The sequence below is a fragment of the Lithobates pipiens genome, unplaced genomic scaffold (assembly GCF_037356315.1).
Source record: "Lithobates pipiens isolate NorthernLeopardFrog02 unplaced genomic scaffold, aLitPip1_a1.2 Scaffold_13, whole genome shotgun sequence".
NCBI lineage: Eukaryota > Metazoa > Chordata > Amphibia > Anura > Ranidae > Lithobates > Lithobates pipiens.
Genome location: NW_027507718.1, coordinates 511,934,241 through 511,956,646, shown reverse-complemented (window position 1 = coordinate 511,956,646; position 22,406 = coordinate 511,934,241). Strand labels below are relative to the sequence as shown.

The 22,406-nt window shown below is 42.3% G+C and overlaps 1 protein-coding gene across 7 annotated transcripts in view; it reads left to right on the top strand.

The window, feature by feature from the left end:
- DYSF (dysferlin) overlaps positions 1 to 22,406 on the top strand; it is a 378,584-nt gene that overhangs the window by 224,047 nt on the left and 132,131 nt on the right. For 5 of the 7 annotated variants that reach the window (XM_077478063.1, XM_077478064.1, XM_077478061.1 and 2 more), the window contains exons 14-20: positions 1,025 to 1,093; positions 1,191 to 1,234; positions 3,253 to 3,335; positions 10,265 to 10,300; positions 17,862 to 17,977; positions 19,405 to 19,518; positions 19,936 to 20,113. In XM_077478063.1, the coding sequence (XP_077334189.1) occupies positions 1,025 to 1,093; positions 1,191 to 1,234; positions 3,253 to 3,335; positions 10,265 to 10,300; positions 17,862 to 17,977; positions 19,405 to 19,518; positions 19,936 to 20,113 (640 nt within the window). The remainder of the gene's footprint in view (positions 1 to 1,024; positions 1,094 to 1,190; positions 1,235 to 3,252; positions 3,336 to 10,264; positions 10,301 to 17,861; positions 17,978 to 19,404; positions 19,519 to 19,935; positions 20,114 to 22,406) is intronic. The other 2 variants (XM_077478068.1, XM_077478062.1) reach the window with 1 other exon arrangement.

Sequence of the window (22,406 nt, the reverse complement as noted above, 5' to 3'; positions counted from 1 at the left end):
GTCGGACTGCATTGCCGGGTTGAAATCCTTTGAGTTCAGCTGACTTTGCATGATTTCTAATCCGCAGCAATGTGAACCCAGGCTTAACCAATTATTAGAATGGGGGGAAATATGTAATTTTAGCAGCTTTGACCATGGAATGATTGGAATGACTGGTACCCATAGACGTGGCAGTGGACTTTTTCCCAGCTCTGTGGGTGAGTTGATGACACAGGGTTAGAGTAGTATGGCTGAACAGAAAATCCACGACTGCCCAAATCATAAATCTCCTTATTGCTATTACTGCACGTTGGACACTGTTGCCTTTCATGACATAACTACAATAACAATTCTTAGCACAAGATGGCGCTGTTGTCTTTTATTATCTGTCAGTGTGATCTATAACTGATATTTTTTTCTGTTGCTTGGCTATAGATACAACGCTGATCGATTGGATGTGTTATAATGGACGCCAGTCTTTAAAGAATATTGCATGCAGCATTTGGGAGACCTGACAAATTTTTCCCAAATATGCGATACTGAAAATGTCAATTTACTAACCCTTTACGTGGTATTTACTTAAAAAAAAATGCTCAGTAAATACCGCATAAAACAGCGTTAAAGTCAATCCATTAAAGGAAATAAATGCATGTGTTAAAAGCCAATTTGGAGTAGTCTCTACCTTTTTGGGTCAGTATTGTCTCAACCAGTGGCGGCCGATGGAATTTTTTATTTTTTGGGGGGGGCAAACATGCCATCCCCAACCCCCCTGTCAGTCGATCGGTCAGTTGGTAGCACTTACTCCATCACCGGCGGCTTCCCCTGCTCGGCGGCAGCGGCATCCCATTCTCCTGCTCTCTATGCGTAGTCTTAGATTGTGTGTGATCTAGGCTACATAGCTTGGGGATCAGCAACTTTCTTTTTTGCCAAGAGGATCTCTCAAAATGATAATGTTATTTGGTATTTCTAACAAGTACTCTTCTGATTCAGATGTGAATTTTCATGACTGGTCCACTTTAATAAACTCTGTATCTTTAAATCCCAGTTATGCAGCAAGATTGTGGAAAAAAACGCCAACCCTCAGTGGAGCCAGAGCATTACATTACCCATACGGGTGAGGCCCCCTCCCTGTAATAGCAGTGTCACTATTATTATGTCTTGGAGTACCGTCTATGGATTGTAATTGTATGTTTTTTGCTATGTTTTCCCAGTTCCCATCCATGTGTGAGAAGATGAGGATTCGCCTTCTTGACTGGTCAGTCACCCCAGGCTCTGTCTTATCTGATTAAGGGATCTGTCCTCTAATGTATACAAAGTATTTCTTGGCATGTGTTATCTTTCTGCACAGGCCTGTATTGGGCCCCATACACAGAGCCAGTGCTATATAAGGCCTAGGGTGCAGCAGGGGGACTCCGGGGATCCCGATGTAAGGGGGAGCTATGGGGACTCTGATGTAAGGGGAGGGGGCTTTAGGATTCAAATGTAAGTTAAGACTTTGGAGATCTTAATGAAAGTGGGGTCTCTGTTGTAAGGGTGAACTCTGGGGACTCTGATGTAAGGGTGGGAGGAACTCTGAGAACCTTGATTTAAGGAGAGGGGACTCTTAGGACCCTGATGTAAGGGGGGAACTTTGGGGACTCTAATGAAAGGGATGAAAAGGGGTCAGGCCCGGAGGGCCCAGGCCTAACGCTGTGTAAGTGGCCCCAAAATTTCTGATGGCTGCTCTGTTCCCCACACACTGCGCCAACGTTTCTCATACTGCTGCAGGATTGAATGATGTCATCTGGAGACAAAGCCATCTCTTACCAACTTTACCCAATCCATGAAGAAGAGGTATCCAGCCAATGAGGTTCCATGTAAGCCGTGCTGCATGCAACATCACTTCCTCCCAGCTCCCCGGTCAGTCTGTACACGGAGCCAACAAGCGGGGGGAAGAGAGAAAGCATTCCTGTACAGGCTGCATTTGGGGCCTTTATCTTTATTTTTTGGGAGGGTGGGGGTGCTAGTAGCTGGTCTTGCCTAGGGCGCAAAATAGTTTAGCACTGGCCCTGCCCATACATGGCTCATGGGTGTCCCTGCAAGCCACCTGGCTTGATAATTTTATTTAAAAAAAATCAATTAAACTGAGGATAAAATTTTGGTTTAACAGTGACTGCATTTTATCAGATGCAACCACCATTCAGGTATTCAGATAGCTGCGGGTGCTGGGGCTGTCAGAATACAATAGCCAGCTGTGGACATTCCTCCATACTTGCTATAAGCATGAATGTTTCACACTGGGGCGGGAGGAGCGTCGGCGGTAAAGAGGCGCTATTTTTAGCGGCGCTGTACCGTTGGATTTGCAGCGCTATTTTGCCACTAGTGGGGCAGTTTTACCCCCCACTAGTGACTGAGAAAGGGTTAAAAACCACCGCAAAGCGCCTCTGCAGAGGCGCTTTGCCGGCGGTATAGCTGCGCTGCCCATTGATTTCAATGGGCAGGAGCGGTGAAGGAGTGGTGTATACACCGCTCCTTCACCGCTCCAAAGATGCTGCTAGCAGGAATTTTTTTACTGTCCTGCTAGTGCACCGCTCCAGTGTGAAAGCCCTCGGGGCTTTCACGTTGGAGAGACAGCAGCGGCTGTTTCAGGTCGGTTTGCAGGCGCTATTTTTAGCGCTGTAGCGCCTGCAAAATTACCCAGTGTGGCAGGGGTCTTATAGCAGAAAGGGAGTGGCAGCAGAGAGGAGGAGCAGGGTGTAGAAACCATCTTACAACACATCTAAACTAAAGGTGCCCAATTGGTAAAAGCATCTCTGGTTATAGGGTGACAGTGCTCTGTCCCCATCTCTGAATCACTCCACTGTCACACGTTCTTTTGGCGGAGGCTGCAAAGGGCCGTGCTGATGCTCGTTACGCAGGCATGCATCGGATGCATCTCAGTTCAAGATTTCAGGGAGCCTGTTAAGCCTGGATGGTGAAATCCATTGACTTTTCTAGCTCAATGAGAGAAAACTGAGCTGTGTATGTCTGGCCCTGGGGCCATGTCACACCAGTGACTGCTCTATCGAAGACACTTCATCAGGATTTCTGAAGTACAGCTCCACTGAACTCCCTCACTCCCTTACCATTGTGACTTCCATGAGTTTTTATTCCCCTTTGAAATTGGAAAGGAGCTGTAGGGGGAGCAAAATAAAGATAATGGAGACCAACATTGGTACCCCCATGAACCTTCCATGACAGGTGGCCTTTCAATGGTGTGCATTCAATAGTTTTTTTATTTTTTTTCCTTTGCAGGGACCGCCTGACTCACAATGACATTATCGGCACCACTTACTTGAACATGTCCAAGATCTCAGCACCCGGGGGTGAAATTGAAGGTAAGTACTCTAGCTATTTTCTATCTTTGCTCTTCGTTCTGGGCTGCTATGAGGCTGTTCTGGCATCCTTTGTTGGAATGATGGCGGTATGGCTTGGTGTCTCCACTGGTGTCATGTGTACTACTCAGAGCACCTTGTCTAAATAGACCCCCACCCATCCATTAACCACACAATATACTTACAATGTAACCAGTTTATTGCTTGAGGTTAATCTGCAGTGTACTATTGAGTGTATTTAACCCCCCCCCCCCAAAAAAAGTAATATATATACCTCTCCTTAAATGTGGTGGTTGCATCCGTTTTATTTGTCAGACTTTTTTCCCTTAATCCAGCAAGTGACACACTCCCTGACCTAGGGTGACAACGCTGACTCCTCCATTGTATCTGTGGAAGAGCAGGGCTCTCCCCCAAGACTGATCGTCTGGGTTGGACTACGAACAACTCTTCCTCTCCATTCCAAGGGGGATAGGGGAATCATTTTTTTTCAGAAGATAAGTCAAAAGAAGGTAACATTGTGATTTCAGTTCAGCTCACGTCAGGTGAGAAGGACACAGGGTTTCAAGCAGAATCGGCAGGTATTTTCTCTAACTGCTGAAAATGATCTTTAGCCTAATAAAAAACGAATGCAGCCACCACATATAGGACTGGTAACCCTCAATATATATATTTTGTGGTTCAGGGCTATAGTTATCCTTTAAGAAGAAAATCTCTAGACAGTAAATGAATATAATACTGCTAATAATAAACATTTTACACAGATTTTTTTGACAAATTCCTGGTGTCAGGTAGCCAGGGACAAATATAGGACCTGTCATTGCTCACCTCCTTTTGAAAATGCTAACTGACTGGCTGCTCTGTGGATCAATTCTCTTGAGTATTTCCAGTGTAATTGATCCTGTACAGCAATGGTTCTCAACTCCTGTCCTCAGGACCCACTAACAGGCCAGGTTTGCAAGATAACTGAAATACATCACAGGTGATATCATTTGCTACTCAGTGATTGCAGTATTCTAGTCTACATCTCCCCAAGGTAATACATAAAACCTGGCCTGTTAGTGGGCCCTGAGGACTGGGTTGATGACCACTGCTCTAGTCTGCATCTCCCCAAGGTAATACATAATATCTGGCCTATTAGTGGTTCCTGAGGACAGGGTTGATGACCACTGCTGTACAGGCTTGAGTATCGGGGAAGGTGATATCTGCATAATATTTCTGGGTCGTTGGCTTGAAATATGGAAGCCACGGCGCAGAATGACAGCCATGCAACTAGCATTTTCAGGAGAGCTTTTTGCTTCTTTATGAGCTGGCAACAATGGATCTCAGTAGAGCTCTGTGTCAGTTATCATCTTAAAAACTACTAACTGGCTCCTTAACGCTGCAAGAATGTGCTCAAAGCTGCTATAATCCTTAAAGCTTCAGTCCATCCAAAACCAATTTTTCAGTGTTTGGAGGGTACAACCCCCCAACATTCTTTTCTGTCTCATGGGGTTTGAGCATGATACCCTATTTCTTGTACATTCCCCATTGAATGTGGTACCCGGTTTGTTCTATGTGCCCCATTGAGTGTAGTACCCAATTTCTTGTACATTCCCCACTAAGTGTGGTACCCATTTTCTTGTATGTGCCCCATTGAGTGCAGTACCCAATTTCTTGTACATTCCCCACTAATTGTGGTACCCAATTTCTTGTATATGCCCCATTGCTTGTGGTACCCAATTTCTTGTATGTGCCCCATTGAGTGCGGTACCCAGTTTTTTGTTTGTGCCCCATTGAGTATGGTACCCAATTTCTTGTTTGTACCCCATTGGGCGTGCGCAACTATTGAAAATTGTTATATAGGCACCTAAGCAGGCTTAAAAAAAAAAGATGTCTCCTAGGCTCAACCATAACCATATAATAAACCTTTCTTTCTCTGAATCCTTCAAGGACAACACTTTACTCTAAATGCCTATAACCCACCTTACTTCTCTTGTACTGACCTGCACTAATGCCCCCCACCTGGCTTCTTACCTCTGTAGCAGAGACTGTGCAATGTTTGCTTTTTCCCAGAAGAATACTCCTTCGGCAGCATCAGGGCCAATGCACCAAGACATCATAGACTTGTATGGGCTACTCCTCGAAGCACCTCCAGTGTCCAAGATGACCCATACAAGCCTATGATGTCTCAGGTACCTGGCCAAAGAGGATTTCTGCCAAATAGGAAACAGAATTTGTACAGGACACCGCTCTGCTAGAGAGATAGGTAAGAAGCTGGGGGTGTTTGTGCAGGATGGATAAAAGACTGCATAATTTATGTTCCATATTTCATATTTTTCTGACAATATAAATACTTTTTTATTGTTTTAGTCCTGACCATAACACAGATGTGCTCCAAAGTTTGCATACACCGGCAGAAATTGTGAAATTTTGGCATTAATATTGAAAATATGACTGATCATGCCAATAAACTGTCTTTTTATTCAAGGATAGTGATCACATGAAGCAATTTATTATCACATCATTTTTGGCTCCTTTTAAAATCATAACAATAACAGAAATCACCCAAATGGCCTTGAAAAAGTTTACATACCCTGGAATGATTGGCCTTGGTACAGACACACAAGGTGGCACACACAGGTTAAAATGGCAATTAAAGGTTCATTTCCCACATTTGTGGCTTTTTAAATCGCAATTAGTGTATGTATAAATAGTCAATGAGTTTGTTAGCTCTCACATGGATTCACTAAGCAGGCTAGATACTAAGCCATGGGGAGCAGAAAAGAAAAGACCTGCGCAATAAGGTAATGAAACTTTACAAAGATGGCAAAGGATATAAAAAGATATCCAAAGCCTTGATTATCATTTTAATAAGAAGTGGAAAATTTGGGGATCTCTTGATACCAAGCCACGGATAGATCAAGAAAGATGTCAGCCACAAATACCACAGGAATTGTTTGGGATACAAAGAAAAACCTACAGGTAACCTCAGGAGAAATACAGGCTGCGCTGGAAAAAGATGATGTGGTTGTTTTTAAGGAGCACAATAAGATAATGCTTAAAAAAAAGAGCTGCATGGTCAAGTTGCCAGAAAGAAGCTTTTACTGTACAAGTTCCACAAAAAAAGCCTGGTTACATTATGCCCAACAACAGCTTAACCTGCTTCATTGGGCTTTTTTGTGGCATTGGCGCAATAAAGGCTTCCTTCTGGCAGCTTGACCATGCAGCTCTTTTTTGTTCAAGTATTTGTTGAATTGTGCCCCTTAAAAACAACCACACCATCTTTTTGGAAAGCAGCCTGTATTTCTCCTGAGGTTACCTGTGGGTTTTTCTTTGTATCCTGAGCAATTCTTCCGCCAGTTGTGGCTGCAGTCTTTCTTGGTCTACCTGACTGTGGCTTGGTATCAAAAGAGCCCCAAATTTTCCACTTCTTAATAAGGCATTAAACAGCACTGACTGGCATATTCAAGGCTTTGGGTATCTTTTTATATCCTTTTCCATCTTTATAACGTTGCATTACTTTGTTATGCAGGTCTTTTGACTGTTCTTTTCTACCTCCCCATGGCTTAGTATCTAGCCTGCTTAATGCATCCATGTGAGAGCTAACAAAGTCATTGACTATTTATACATAGACACTAATTGTAATTTAAAAAGCCACAAATGTGGGAAATTAACTTTTCCATTTTAACCCGTGTGTGCCACCTTCTATGTCTTTACCAAGGCCAAACTTTCCAGGGTATGTTAACTTTTTATCAGGGCCATTTGGGTAATTTCTGTTATTATTATGATTTAAAAATGATCCAAAAAAATGATGTGATAATAAATGGATTCATGTGATCACTATCCTTAAATAAAAATATTTTCAGTCATATTTTCAATAATTCATAATTTTAATGCCAAAATTTCACAATTTCTGCCAGGTTTTGCAAACTTTGGAGCTCAACTGTTTATAATATAAGCACAATGGTGATAATTAACAAAGAGTGGTGCAAGCCTAAAATCTGCACCACTCTTCTAAATTAGAAAATGGAGCAGATGCTGCTTCTAATTAACAATAGGGGTGAAGCTAACCTTCAGAAGTTTCATTCCAGTTGTGTGGGCAGCAGTAAAAATAAGTATTCACTTGCTTCTTTGTGTAGGACCAATCACAGGGTCATGACAGGGTTAATGACAGGGTCACATTAACATCAGTCTTCCATATACCCCAAATATACCTTGATAAGTGAAGAGAGGGTGGTCTGTCATTTTATGCATCCTTTGCAGCATATTTGTCCCTCCAGCTCTGCATAAGCTCTTTGAAGTGTTTTTTATATTGTGGTGTTTCTATGGCATCCTTTGCATGGTCTTGGCTTTTTTCGGTCTAACAGCAGCTCACCTGCTTTCTGCTATATCATCTGAACCATTGATGATTAACACAACACACTCCCGGATCTGCATCACAAAAACGTTAGGACTATTCCCATCATTGCACACAGTGCATGCACCACAGCTTAGTGACCACACCAAAGACTCTGGGGACCTTCAGAACTGGTGACTCTGTCTGTCCAAAATGTAGTATATGGGCTAAACTTCTTCAATCCAAAGCTGCCCTCCCCACCCAGTAGTACTTCTCCGCCATAAGTAGTCCTACCATCATCCAACCTAAAAAGACTGAGACAAAACTATTAGGCCTCATGCACACTGGATGTTTGGCCATCTCTCTATTGTTTGACCTTTAAGGGCGTCAAGCAGTTGGCCAGAATATACATTTTTTTCTGGCCATTGAAATGAGTTAACGCTCAAGCACTAAACGCACCTAACATTAATGCACGTTTAGACGTGTTTACATGTGTCAAGCATTTTTTCTGCTCCTGGACATACTGGCAGTGGGTTTTTTCTGCCTCTAAACTACTGTGTGTGCATAGTAGACATGTGCACTGACAAAAAATGTGTTCGTTTTCGTTTCATTAGTTTGTTTGATTATTTCAAACATTCGAAAAATCAGAATTCGAAAATTTTGTGAATTTTTACATTTCGATTTTTTGAATTTACGAATTTATGATTTTCTGAATTTCACATTTTCGGATTTACGAATTTTCGATTTTCCGAATTTCGGATTTTCGGAATTCGGGAATTCAAAGATTTGAAAGTCAAAACAATTAGAAAATCTGAAAAAAAGAAAGAAAATCAGTTTAATTAATAACTAACTAAATTAACGAGTACGAATTTATCCGAAGTTACGAATTATTGGAAATAACAAAAGCCGCATCTAAGCAAATGGAAGGAAACAAATTAATAATAAATAATTAATAATAATAAAAAGGTTTTATTATTATTGGATTGTTACATTCCATTTGTTTAGATATTCTTTATTTCAGATAATTGATAACTTCGGATAAATTCGTTATGTTCACTTACAGAAAAATTTGAAAGGGAATTCCAACACCTATGATTTAATAGTTAGTTATTATTTAGAATTAAACAGATTTTCTTTCTTTTTTTCTGATTTTCGAATTTCCGAAAATTCGGAATTCCGAAAATTCAAAATTTGGAAATCCGAAATCTGGAAATTCGGAAAATTGGAAATCCGAGAATTCGAAATTCGGAAATTCAAAAATACGGAAATTCGGAAACCTGAAAATTCGGAAATTCTAAATTTCGGAAATTCGTAATTTCGCAAATTTAGAAATTCGGAAATTTTGGAAATTCAAAAATTCGGAATTAACGAATTTGTCTAAATTCGTTAAAAAACTAATTTGGAACTAAATGAATTGCACATGTCTAGTGCATAGTAGGGATTTATTTACTAAAACTGTAGAGTGCAAAATCTGGTGCAGCAGTGCATGGTAGCCAATTGGCTCCAAACTTCAGCTTGTTCAATTAAAGTGATTGTAAAGCTAAAGATGTTTTTAAAAAAAATTAACAAACATATATTTACCTCCACTGTACAGATTTTACACAGAGTGGCCCCGAACCTGGTCTTCTGGGGTCCCTCGTCTGCTCTCGCAGCTTCGCCCCACATCTGATAACCCCCTCGGAGAAGTGTTTTCCCGAGGGGGTTACCTTTCAGACGTGCTCCCGAGTCCAGCATTCGGTGTCCATAGAAGCCGAATGCAGGATTCTGCCCCACCCCACCCCCTCCCCCCACGTCATTGGATTTGATTAACAGCAGCGAGAGTCAATGGCTGCGCTGCTATTAATCTATCTAATCAACACAACAACTGAGAACCCCAGGCAGAGGGACAGTGCGTCCCTGTGGGTCAAGTTTGAGGGGTCTTGGGGGGGAGGCAGACCCTGACAGGTGTTTTTTTCACCTCATTGCATAGAAAAAACACAAACCTTTACAACCCCTTTAAGCATTGACAAAAAAAAAAAGGAAGCTGCACCAGATTTTGCACTCTCCAGGTAGTAAATCAACCCCGCAGGCTAACTAACATGCTGTTATGTTTAGAGGCAGACAAAAAAAATCCTTACAAGATCCTTAAAAATGTCCAGTGTGTATGAGGCCTTAGTGCTCCCTTAGTATGGCGCCCTGCACTTACAGGGGTTGATTTACTAAAGGCAGATAGACTGTGCACTTTGCAAGTGCAGTTGCTCCAGAGCTTAGTAAATTAGGTGAACATTCACTTTGCAAAGAGTACCCAATCACATGCAAGGAAAGTTAAAAAATAATAATGCATTTTTGCTTGCACATGACTGGATGATGGAAGTCAGCAGAGCTTCCCCTCATTTATTAAGTTCTGGAGCACTTGCGCTTGCAAAGTGCACCGTCTGCCTTTAGTAAATCAACCACTGTGTGTGCAGCTGTCATCTCTTACGATTTCCTACAATTCCCAGTTTCTCAGGGATGTGTTGTGAGCTGCAATGGTTCATGGTATCTCCTTGCACTCCTGCATGTCCTCCGCCAGTCCATCCTTCCATCCTTATTATGTCATTACCATCACCTAACCAACAATTGTCTCTTTATGCTCCAGATGAGGCTCCGGGCTCAGCGTCTGCAGTACTTGACAGTACGTCCCATATAATGTTGTGTGGAAATTGTACAGTTTGATCCGCGGTGTGCCATTCTGACATAGAATGGCCTAAAGAAGCACTCTGCTAAACTCTCTTTGTATCTGAACTTGCCACACAATGAAGGAACAAAAAAAAAGCAGGGGGGTCCTCTAAATGGTCTAATTGAATTTGCTTGTTTTTTTTGTGGAAAGTCCCAATTCTGACAGATTTACCTAATTATGAAGCTGCTCTGGGCAATCTCTACTTTTTTTTTTTTTTGAATGAGGTTAAAATTATACATAAAAAAATACATTTAGCCAATTTCTAAAGATTGTCCGTCCATCAACTGGAGGGACATAACGTTTGTCAAGATTTTGTAATCATGTTTTAGAAGGGAGTTTGGTCTAACTGACTGTATCAAAAACGATTGTCTTTGTTATACCGGCCATAAACATATGATAATAAAAAATAAAGCACCCAATGGAGAAGGTAAGCCCAATGGAAGAGGGGGGAAGGGGGGCCTCTGTGAAATTTGAAATCTTCAGTAACCCTCTTAGCCCTTGTAGACACAGTCAGACATTCCGACGGAAAATGTCCGATCGCACCGGGTTGTCGGATAATCCGACTGTGTGTGGGCTCCATCTGACTTTTTCCGTCGGAATGTCCGACCAACAAAGTTTGAGAGCTGGATATAAAATTTTCCGACAACATGATCCGACTGGACTTTTTCTGGTCGTTTGTAGAGAATTCCGATCGGACAAAGTGCCACGCATGCTCAGATCAAATTACAATACCAAAGTTATTGGCTACTAGCCTGAACGAACGTCATCACATTCCGAACGATTGGATTTTCCGACAACTTTGTCCGACCGTGTGTATGCAACACCAGTTTCAGGCAAAATCCGTCTGAAAAAATCAGACGGATTTTGTGGTCGGAATGTCCGACCGTGTGTACAAGGGCTTACACATAACACATCCAATATTTGATGAGATTTCAGCTGGCAAGTATGGAGGTATATACAGTATATACAGGCATGTGAAAAAATAAATACACCTCATGGGAACTGATGACTTTTTCACTCATATGAATGAGCAAACATTAAACCTTCATTCAAACAGTTCCTACAGATAAAGGTGATAGACTTTAATAAGAACACGAACACAAGATAAATACCTTTTTCAATAATTTATTCAACAAAACTATCAATAGATCAATAAATGTAATGGTTTGCAGTGGAAAAAGTAAGGGCATTCCTGGCCTCGGAAACTGGCATTGTCCCATCTAGCAGGAATGACATCTTGGATACCAGTCCTCCAGTCTCTGATGTCGATTAGATGACATTTCTGACCACTTCTCCATGCTTCTTCTCCATGGTTTTCTTGCATGAACTGCCCATTTCAAAATTCCTCTTTAGAAAGTTTGGAGACCCCTGATTTAGATCATAACAATGAATATACCATGTCAATTTTATATTTTGCTTGTTCAAGTAGATCACCATTTCGGTAAGCACTATTTAAATCCCAATTTTAAAGATTTTTACACATTTCTAAATATCTATATATATATATATATATATATATATATATATATATATATATATATATATATATATATACAGTGCCTTGCGAAAGTATTCGGCCCCCTTGAACTTTTCAACCTTTTGCCACATTTCAGGCTTCAAACATAAATATATAAAATTTTAATGTTTTGTGAAGAATCACCAACAAGTGGGACACAATTGTGAAGTGGAACGAAATCTATTGGATATTTTAAACTTTTTTAGCAAATAAAAAACTGAAAAGTGGTGTGTGCAAAATTATTCGGCCCCTTTACTTTCAGTGCAGCAAACTCACTCCAGAAGTTCAGCGAGGATCTCTGAATGATCCAATGTTGTCCTAAATGACTGATGGTGATAAATAGAATCCACCTGTGTGTAATCAAGTCTCTGTATAAATGCACCTGCTCTGTGATAGTCTCAGGGTTCTGTTGAAAGCGCAGAGAGCATCATGAAGACCAAGGAACACACCAGGCAGGTCCGTAATACTGTTGTGGAGAAGTTTCAAGCCGGATTTGGATACAAAAAGATTTCCCAAGCTTCAACCATCCCAAGGAGCACTGTGCAAGCAATCATTTTGAAATGGAAGGAGTATCAGACCACTGCAAATCTACCAAGACCTGGCCGTCCCTCTAAACTTTCAGCTCAGACAAGGAGAAGACTGATCAGAGATGCAGCCAAGAGGCCCATGATCACTCTGGATGAACTGCAGAGAACTACAGCTGAGGTGGGAGAGTCTGTCCATAGGACAACAATCAGTCGTACACTGCACAAATCTGGCCTTTATAGAAGAGTGGCAAGAAGAAAGCCATTTCTCAAAGATATCCATAAAAAGTCTAAAGTTTGCCACAAGCCACCTGGGAGACACACCAAACATGTGGAAGAAGGTGCTCTGGTCAGATGAAACCAAAATCTAACTTTTTGCCCACAATGCAAAACGATATGTTTGGAGTAAAAGCAACACAGCTCATCACCCTCAACACACCATCCCCACTGTCAAACATGGTGGTGGCAGCATCATGGTTTGGGCCTGCTTTTCTTCAGCAGGGACAGGGAAGATGGTTAAAATTGAGGGGAAGATGGATGCAGCCAAATACAGGACCATTCTGGATGAAAACCTGTTGGAGTCTGCAAAAGACCTAAAACTGGGATGGAGATTTATCTTCCAACAAGACAATGATCCCAAACATACAGCAAAATCTACAAAGGAATGGTTCACAAATAAACGTATCCAGGTGTTAGAATGGCCAAGTCAATGTCCAGACCTGAATCCAATCGAGAATCTGTGGAAAGAGCTGAAAACTGCTGTTCACAAACGCTCTTCATCCAACCTCACTGAGCTGGAGCTGTTTTGCAAGGAAGAATGGGCAAGAATTTCAGTCTCTCGATGTGCAAAACTGATAGAGACATACCCCAAGCGACTTGCAGCTGTAATCGCAGCAAAAGGTGGCTCTACAAAGTATTAACGCAAGGGGGGCGAATAATTTTGCACGCCCCACTTTTCATTTTTTTATTAGTTAAAAAAGTTTCAAAAATCCAATAGATTTCGTTCCACTTCACAATTGTGTCCCACTTGTTGGTGATTCTTCACAAAAAAATTTAACATTTTATATCTTTATGTTTGAAGCCTGAAATGTGGCAAAAGGTTGAAAAGTTCAAGGGGGCCGAATACTTTCGCAAGGCACTGTGTATATATATATATATATATATCTCTATCTATCTATCTATCTATATATATATACACATATATATATATATTTATATATAAATAAATATAAATGTAATCTTGCTGGGTGGTAGTCAGCCCAGACTGATTATTAGTCTGTTTATTTGGTTTTTCCCTGAACTCCATTGAGTTATGGTTTCTCTCTGCTGCCAGAAGTTGCCACTGGTATCTCTGGCAATAGTGTGAGAAGATACAGTTATACTTAGTTATGAATATTTATGTTTTCTCTAGCCAACCAGTAGGAGGTTTATTGCCACTGGTGCATGCTGGGGGGGGGGGGCAAAAATATATGGCATAGAGCTTGTGAGCTCTGTCTTCATCTTGGGCAGCAGCCAGGAGAGGGTGCATGCTGAGTTATCAGGGAGGCCTTTGCATGCTCTTGGACCAAATGCCGCGAAGCAGAAGCCTACCTATATAGTATACCGTATATACTCGAGTATAGGCCGACCCGAATATAAGCCGAGGCCCCCAATTTACCCCAAAAAAACTGGGAAACTTATTGACTCGTGTATAAGCCGAGGGTGAGACATGCCTGTCCATCCCTGTGTGTCCATCCATCCCTGTGTGTCCGTCCATCCCTGTGTGTGTGTCCGTCCATCCATCCCTGTGTGTGTGTGTGTGTCCATCCATCCATCCCTGTGTGTGTGTCCATCCATCCATCCCTGTGTGTGTGTCCATCCATCCATCCCTGTGTGTGTGTCCATCCATCCCTGTGTGTGTGTCCATCCATCCCTGTGTGTGTGTCCGTGCAGCCTTGTGTGTCCAGCCTACCTGTGTCCCGAGCCTCCGCCCCGTGCCTCCGTCCCGTGCCTCCGTCGTCCCGTGCCTCCGTCGTCCCGAGCCTCCATCCCGAGCCTCCGTCCTTCTGCCATGCCAGGATCGCCGCTCTTCGTCGGCGCCTCGGCGGCCATTCCTCTGTTCAAAAGCCGCGCCTCCATCTGTGATAGGCGGAACACTCAATTTCCCAGCAGTCTGTGTTCCGCCTATCACGGACATCCTCTCATCCTCGTCCGTAGTATGAGGATGAGCGGATGTCCGTGATAGGCGGACCACTGACTGCTGGGAAATTGAGTGTTCCGCCTATCACAGACGGAGGCGCGGCTTTTGAATAGTAGAATGTCCGCCGTCTGTCTGCTCGACACGCTGATCGGGCAGGCAGACGGTGATGACTCGAGTATAAGCCGAGGGGGGCACTTTCAGCCTCAAAAAAGAGGCTGAAAATCTCGGCTTATACTCGAGTATATACGGTAGTCTTTCTGCTTGGGTACTGGGCTCAGGAAGCCCTTAGAGAAAATCTGGAAGAAGTGGTGCCCCCTGCGGAGAGGAAAATTACAGAGAGGCTGGAAGAGCCTCTCGAGGATCACTATGGAGGCTGTTGCTGCTGGAAACTACTGCTTCTTCTGGAAATGGTACAAGTTGCTGGTTTCATCTTAGAGTCCATTCAGACAACAGCGGCTGGTGGCGTCACAAGGGACGCAGTCTCCGGGTGACGTCACTGGATGGCCGCGCCCCATGGCTATATAAGAAATGGCACACAGCGGGAGGCAGGGTTTCCGGGTGATGTCGCCGGATTGGCCTCGCCTCATGGCTGTATAAGAAATGGCACACAACGAAGGCAGCCAGCATTGGAGGAAGACAGTGTTTTTTATTTTTAGCAGGCAGCGGCAGGCGAAAAAGACATCACCGGAGAGAGAAGAAGGAGAAGACAGCAGAGGGAGAAGAAACACCGCAGGAAGAAGACACGATTTTTAATAAAGGACTTGTCAAAAACTGTTGCTTGTGTTTTGCAACACTATACGTCTTTTTTTTTTGGTGAATGGGTAGGGGTACAATATATCCCATGCTCATTTACATACGGGGCGTGGGATCTGGGGGTCCCCTTGTTAAAGGGCGCTTCCAGTTTCCGATAAGCCCGCAGACCCCCACAACCACCGCCAAGGGTTGTTTGGGAAGAGGCCCTTGTCCCCCAAGGTGCTTTGGGGTGGGGGGACACCCTCCTAAAGGGCGTCACAAAAAGTCCTGCCAGCAGCTTCTTTGGAGCAGTGAACTCACCTCTCCTCCACTGCTGCTCCCAATTGAAATCAATGGGGCAGCGCTATGATTCCGCCCGGCAAAACGCCACTCCGACGGTATTTAACTCCTTTTCAGCTTCCAGCGGGAGGTTAAAACCACTCTGCTAGTGGCCAAATAGCGCCGCTAAAAGACAGTAAAGCGGTGCAAAAAATAGCGCCGCTTTAACGCCGACGCCCCCCGCAGCTTGGTGTGAAAGTTGTCCTAGTGAATCAACCCCTATGTGTGCATAGTTAGGCTTACATAGAGGTACTTTTACTGGCTAGAAAAACAAAAAGTCAACACCTGTAAAAGTGAAATTTTTTAGTTCAATCTTATTTTATTAGATTTTTTTACATACAAAAGTAACAATTACTAAGCTAAACTATAAAAGAAATACAGAGGTAATAGAATTCACATCTGACAACAATTTTAAAGGGTGCACGTAAAAGGTATTATATAAACAGTATAAAGGTCCGAAATAAAAGATAGAATATACCCTGTTTCCCCAAAAATAAGACCTAGCGTGATTGTCGGTGATGGCTGCAATATATATATATATATACACACACACACATTGTATGTTACAGTGTATATTACTGTTTTACTGTTATATCTATAATATACTCTATATACAGCGGAATGAATGTAGCCATATCTGGGTGACATTTTTCAGTTGGAGTCCTGCTCTGGTATCTTTTAGAGTCCTTTCACACGGGCTATCTGATCAGGTCCACCTGATGGTCCATGCATTCCTATTGACCGGCGGGTGTAAACAGACGTTTACATCTGCCTACCTCAGGGTTGATCAGGCCCGTTAAAAAAGAGGACTGCATCCGATATACAAGAAAATGTGACTAGACATCAGAGTCCTCCATGCATGCTTGTCAACATGTTTCGCAGAAATTTGCTTCCTCAGGACAGATTGGGTAGGCGCTACTGATTGACCTTGAAAAGACAGACACCGGGCGGAAACAAATCTAAAGTAAAGGGCAGAAGGACCTTCAAAACATGCCCAGCAATGCCAGATAACAAATGGCGTCCAACCGCCAACGCGGGGTATTTTTCATAGGCTTTTCCTCTGATAGTGTAGTGATCCAATCAGATATCAGTTTTCATTGGTTTAGGGCAGTAAAAGCTGACTTCTGATTGGTTTCTGCATGTTAAAGTAAGCCTGCCGTGTAAGCCATATAAATTGATACAAAATGAACTGATGTGGTAAACCATAGACACCTACTTTACTACGAATATTCAGGCTACAGCGTGCACTTTGGTGACGAGTTCCCTTTATCATTTAGAATCTTGCACATAAAAATGAAAAAGCAGTAAAGCACAGCAATAAATGGTAAAACGCTAGTGTGTAAAATATTTTCTTGGGAGTAAAAAGACACAAAAGTCATGCAAACCTGCTTGTACATTGTATATGGGATAAGTGTCTCACCTTTCCTTTATGCGGTGAGGAATTCTTTGTGGAGGTTTGGGCCTCCTATGCCCTATATATATATAAATATATATATATATATATATATATAAATATATATATATATATATATATATATATATATATATATATATATATATATATATATATATGTGTATATATATATATATATATATATATATATATATATATATATATAAATAAATAACTGAGCCATCCAATAGGCTCCAGAGTAAGATCACTCTACCCAATGCAATTTGTAATCTTAACAGACCTGGTCAGACACGCCCCCTCACTTCCTACACGTCTTTGTGATGATGGGTGTGGTTGTTACTGAGCTATTCCAGCACAGAGCTCTGCAGTGGGAGGGCGGAAAGCTCCACTTCCACTAACGGTAGAGGCAGATTTTATGCCATTTCTAAGTGGAAATTACTTTAAAATCATTTGGTGGTACAGGACAGCATGGTCTGCAAACAGTATATCTGTGCAGAAAATAATCTAAAGACCTTTGAAGAATAAATTTAACTTGTATTCAACGATATCATCACTTGTATTATTAGGTGTATATAGTTATTAGTATACAAGTCTTTTTATTGGTCATCTAAATTGACTGATACCTTTAAACTACAGCTTGTACTGCACAATAATTGCATTGTGGGATATCTCTGTACAGGTATGAGCTCATAGTGTAAGTTAGACATTTACACCTTGGACTAATAAAGAGGATTAGTGTATGAGCAATCACTAATATTCTTGGGTGTTTTTTTATGGCATTCACTTTGCTTATGGTTGTTTTGAATTTTTAGTTGATGACGATGTGGGTTTTCTACCCACCTTTGGACCCTGCTACCTGAACCTGTACGGCAGCCCCCGAGAGTTTACTGGCTTCCCGGATCCCTATGATGAGCTCAATATGGGCAAGGTAAGAATTCCATAGTAGATTATTTTAAACAAGTTGAGAATGCGGACTCAATGAAGAGATTTTCCTAGTGGTGATCAAACATATGATACAGGACCAGGCTGAGGGGTAGGCAGAAGAGACATTCGTCATTTTATCATTTTCTCCTTTTCTCCTCGGTTTCTAAAAGATCCATCCTGGTACTGCTCAGGGCTGCTGTTTTGGTGCTGGTAATTTGTTGTTGGCCAGTATTTATGCACCTGTGTCTGAACAAACTTGCTTGTTCTTCTATAGAGGAAATGTATTGTTAGGGGGTACTGTGATCTCTGTGAGAGGTAATAAATACCTGACACAGCACTTACCATATATGCATTTAAGATTAAAAATATATGTGATGACAGGTCCGGTTTAAATAGGGCCCCTGATTTTAAATAAAGCTTAACTAAGAATACTAGGTTCAAAAATCTCCCAAAAAATAACTGGCCCCCAGAGGTTCTTATTGATGACTGTGTTGATGTAGGATACCATTGAACTCACCTCCTGTCATGTCACCTGCAAGGGGAAATCACTCTAGTAAACATACATTTTAGTGGAATGGTGGGGCAAGAGGAGGGTTAGAAACTGTGTTAAGCTGGCTATATACTGCTTGAATTTCTGCTGAATTCCTTTTTGAAGGAGCCAGATAGAAAAAGTGGTGGCTGAATAGTGACTGCATCCAATAACATGCGGTCACTGTCCAAAGCTTAGTTTAGTGTGGTTGGGAAGTAGGCATACACAGACCTTATCTTTGTCCATGGCCTGAATGGATTGTTAGAAACCATGAAGTCAGACCAAGACAGAGGTACAGTTAAATTATATTTGTTTAATAATAAAGGTAAAAAGAACCAACGTAGTCAAAATATAACCAAAGCTCAGCAACCGTAACAGATAGTCTGCCAAGCCAGAAGTCAGGGATCAAAGTAGTGGAACAGTAAGCAGGATCTTGAGCCAGAAGAGATGTCAGCAAAGCCAGTCTTTAAACAGGAACACATGAGATGTTTCTTGTGATGTTGACCAAGAGATCCTCTGGACTGCTCGGCTTAAGTAGGCAGGACTGAAGAGCAGGATATTATCAACAGCTGAGTAACTGTGGAGAGAGATGGGAGCTGGCAATTAGCTGACTGCTGAGCAGCCAGCTCAGAGAAGGAAGGGATGAGCCCAGCCCTGACATGGACAATATGATGAGTCTCTTCAAAGACTAGTATTGCATTAAGGTTCTTCTTCCTTCCTGCAAGACTAGAATTTATGCTGGGAAATTATTCCATAAAGATTCTACAGACTGTCTGGCATTGGGTTGGGTATTTGGCCTGTCCCACATCAATTATTCGGGTCAGCTGTCACCACATGTCTCCCCTTCCTCTGTTACCTTACTGGTATTTTCCTTCTGAAATGTCCTCTCTTTGTTTTGGAAGGGAGAAGGTGTAGCGTATCGCGGGCGCATTCTGCTGGAACTGGAAACCAAGTTGGTGGAGCACTCGGAGCAGAAGGTGGAGGACATTCCTTCTGATGACCTTTTACGAGTTGAGGTAATGACAGGTCTGCCTGAAGGAGGGCAGAAGAATGTTAGTTCCAAATTTTCCTGCTAAATGGTTGCTCATATTATTTGAGAATGTTGGAAGGCCTGAAGCACCCTGTAGTCAGAAAGACATAAATGATCCAAGTTAGGTTACCAATGTTTTTTCCAAGCTCAGGAATTCTATGTTAAGAGGCTTACTTATGTTCTTCCTGTTTAAACATGTCTTGGTTAAGAGGTGGAGAGGATGACAGACTAGGTAAAGGTCATTTCCTCTATTAGGTCTACAGTTACTGACAGCCCTCTCAAGCATTACATATATTGAAGATTATGTGAGATCCTTTGGTGATGTGAGGGGCCGCATTTGAGGCCCCCTTTAGCTCATAAGTTGACAATCACTGTTTTAGACTCTATTGTCCTGGTTTTACAGCGATATCTGCGGAGACGGAAGTACTGCCTCTTTGCTGCCTTCTACTCGGCCACCATGCTGCAGGACGTGGATGACGCCATCCAGTTTGAAGTCAGCATCGGGAACTATGGCAATAAATATGACACCACCTGCTTGCCTCTGGCCTCCACCACTCAATACAGTGGAGCCGTGTTTGATGGTAAGAGCCATTGCTGGGCTACATAGACAACAAACATTTTTTTGCATGTTTGGCATTGTGCCTCAATGTATACAGTTTAAAGAACATTTTTTTTGTGAAGCTGCTTTCTTGCTTAGAGATCTGTCATTAACAGCATTTCCTGTTAGAGGATGACAATGCTAAGGCGCTACCTAGCAAATATTGGCTGCTCTATTGACCTTGTACACACGGTCGGACATTCTGACGGAAAATGTCCGATCAGAACATGTTGTCAGATAATCCGACCGTGTGTGGGCTCCATCGGACTGTTTCCGTCTGAATATCCGACCAACAAAGTTTTAGAGCTGGGCTGTAAAATTTTCCGACAACATGATCCAATCGGACTTTGTCCGATCGTTGGTAGAGAATTCCGATCGGACAAAGTGCCACGCATGCTCAGATCAAATTCCTAGACCAAAGCTATTGGCTACTAGCCTGAAGGTATTCCCGTCGTAACGAAATAACATCATCACGTTCCGAACGATCGGATTTTCCGGCGACTTTGTCCGACTGTGTGTATGCAACACCAGTTTCGGGCAAAATCTGATGGATTTGGTTGTCGGAATGTCCGACCGTGTGTACAAGGGCTATCAGTTGGCTGTTGGCTACCAATTTGATAGACTTGATGGGCAACCCAACAGCCAACTGAAGGAGCGCACACAGCAGGCTGCCAACTTTGCTGTTAATTACAAGCAACAGCTTACTGTGTTGTCATCTTCTAATAATAGGAAGTTCTGTTACTGAAAAGATCTCCACATAAGAAACTTTGTAAAGTATTCACAAAAAATTTTTTTTCTTAACCTCCCTGGCGGTGATCCCGAGTTTGGCTCGGGTTGGGATTTTACTATCATAAGCGGTAACCCCGAGCCAGACTCGGGATCACATGGCTGGATACAGGGAGACTTACTTATCTTGTCCCCTGGATCCAGCGATGTCCTCCGCGCTGTGTGATCGAGCTGTCCTCCGCTCGATTCACACAGTGCCCGAGTGCCGCCAAGCTCCGTTCCCTGCGACGTTGTGGCGCACGGGAGCGGAGATTGGCGCCAAATTCAAAAAAGTAAAAACACACAAAACACACACAGTACTGTAATCTTACAGATTACAGTACTGTATAAAAAAATTACACACCCCCTTTGTCCCTAGTGGTCTGTCCAGTGCGCTGCATGCACTTTTATATTATAAATACTGTTTTTTCTGCCTGGAATTTGGAGATTGTCCATAGCAACCAAAAAGTGTCCCTTTATGTCAAAAGTGATTTTAGACCAACTAGAAAACAGCGATAATATATTAGAATCACTTGCAGAATTGAGCGATAGCGATTTGTGGGGAGATCCGTCATCAAACACTAAATCTAATGACAGCGACAATTCTGCAAATGAGCAAATTTCAGTGTTTTTGGATTTGATTACATTATTGAATAATTTTTGTTATTATTTATTATATTATAAACTTTATCATACCCGGGATGTCTGCCAGACTCTGGTTTGAACAGATTTAAGAGAGTTATTCCTAAGAATTGCAGGACTACAATATAAAACGCCAAATTTCCATGCAAAATAATTGTACCGCTTTCAGCACCTAAAACCAGAACTAATCATACCGCCAGGGAGGTTAATGAAGATCTATCATTATAATTTTAATTTACCAGCTTGTGCCCTATGGGATCAAGTACATGTGTCACTTTGTGCCATGTTTCTAAGCCCCTGTACACACGGTCGGAGATTCTGCCAACCAAATCCGTCGGATTTTGTCCGTCAGATTTAGTCTGTCAGATTTAGTCTGACGGATTGTGTCCGAAACTCTTGCATACACACGGTCGGACTAAGTTGTCGAAAAATCTGATCTTTCAGAATGTGATGACGTAATTTCGTTACGATGGGACTTGATTCAGGCTAGTAGCCAATAGCTTTGATGTAGGAATTTGATCTGAGCATGCGTGGCACTTGGTCCGATCAAAATTCTCTACACATCGGATTACGTCCGACTGGCCCAGTTGGTCGGGAAATATTTCCAACATATTGGAAAATTGGGTCCGACGGAGATTCGGACAGAATCAGTCCAATGCATACCACACACAGTCGGATCATCTGACGACACAGTCCGATAAGACGCATTCCGACGGATTCTCCGACCGTGTGTACGCGGCATAAGAGCTTTCTAACCTGAATTATGAGTACTGACCTTCCCCCTCCTGCTGTAGCCAATCCAACAACAGCTATGAAGAAGACGGCTGATTTATAGCCAAAACTTGTCACCACTGTGAACACTTTCTGAG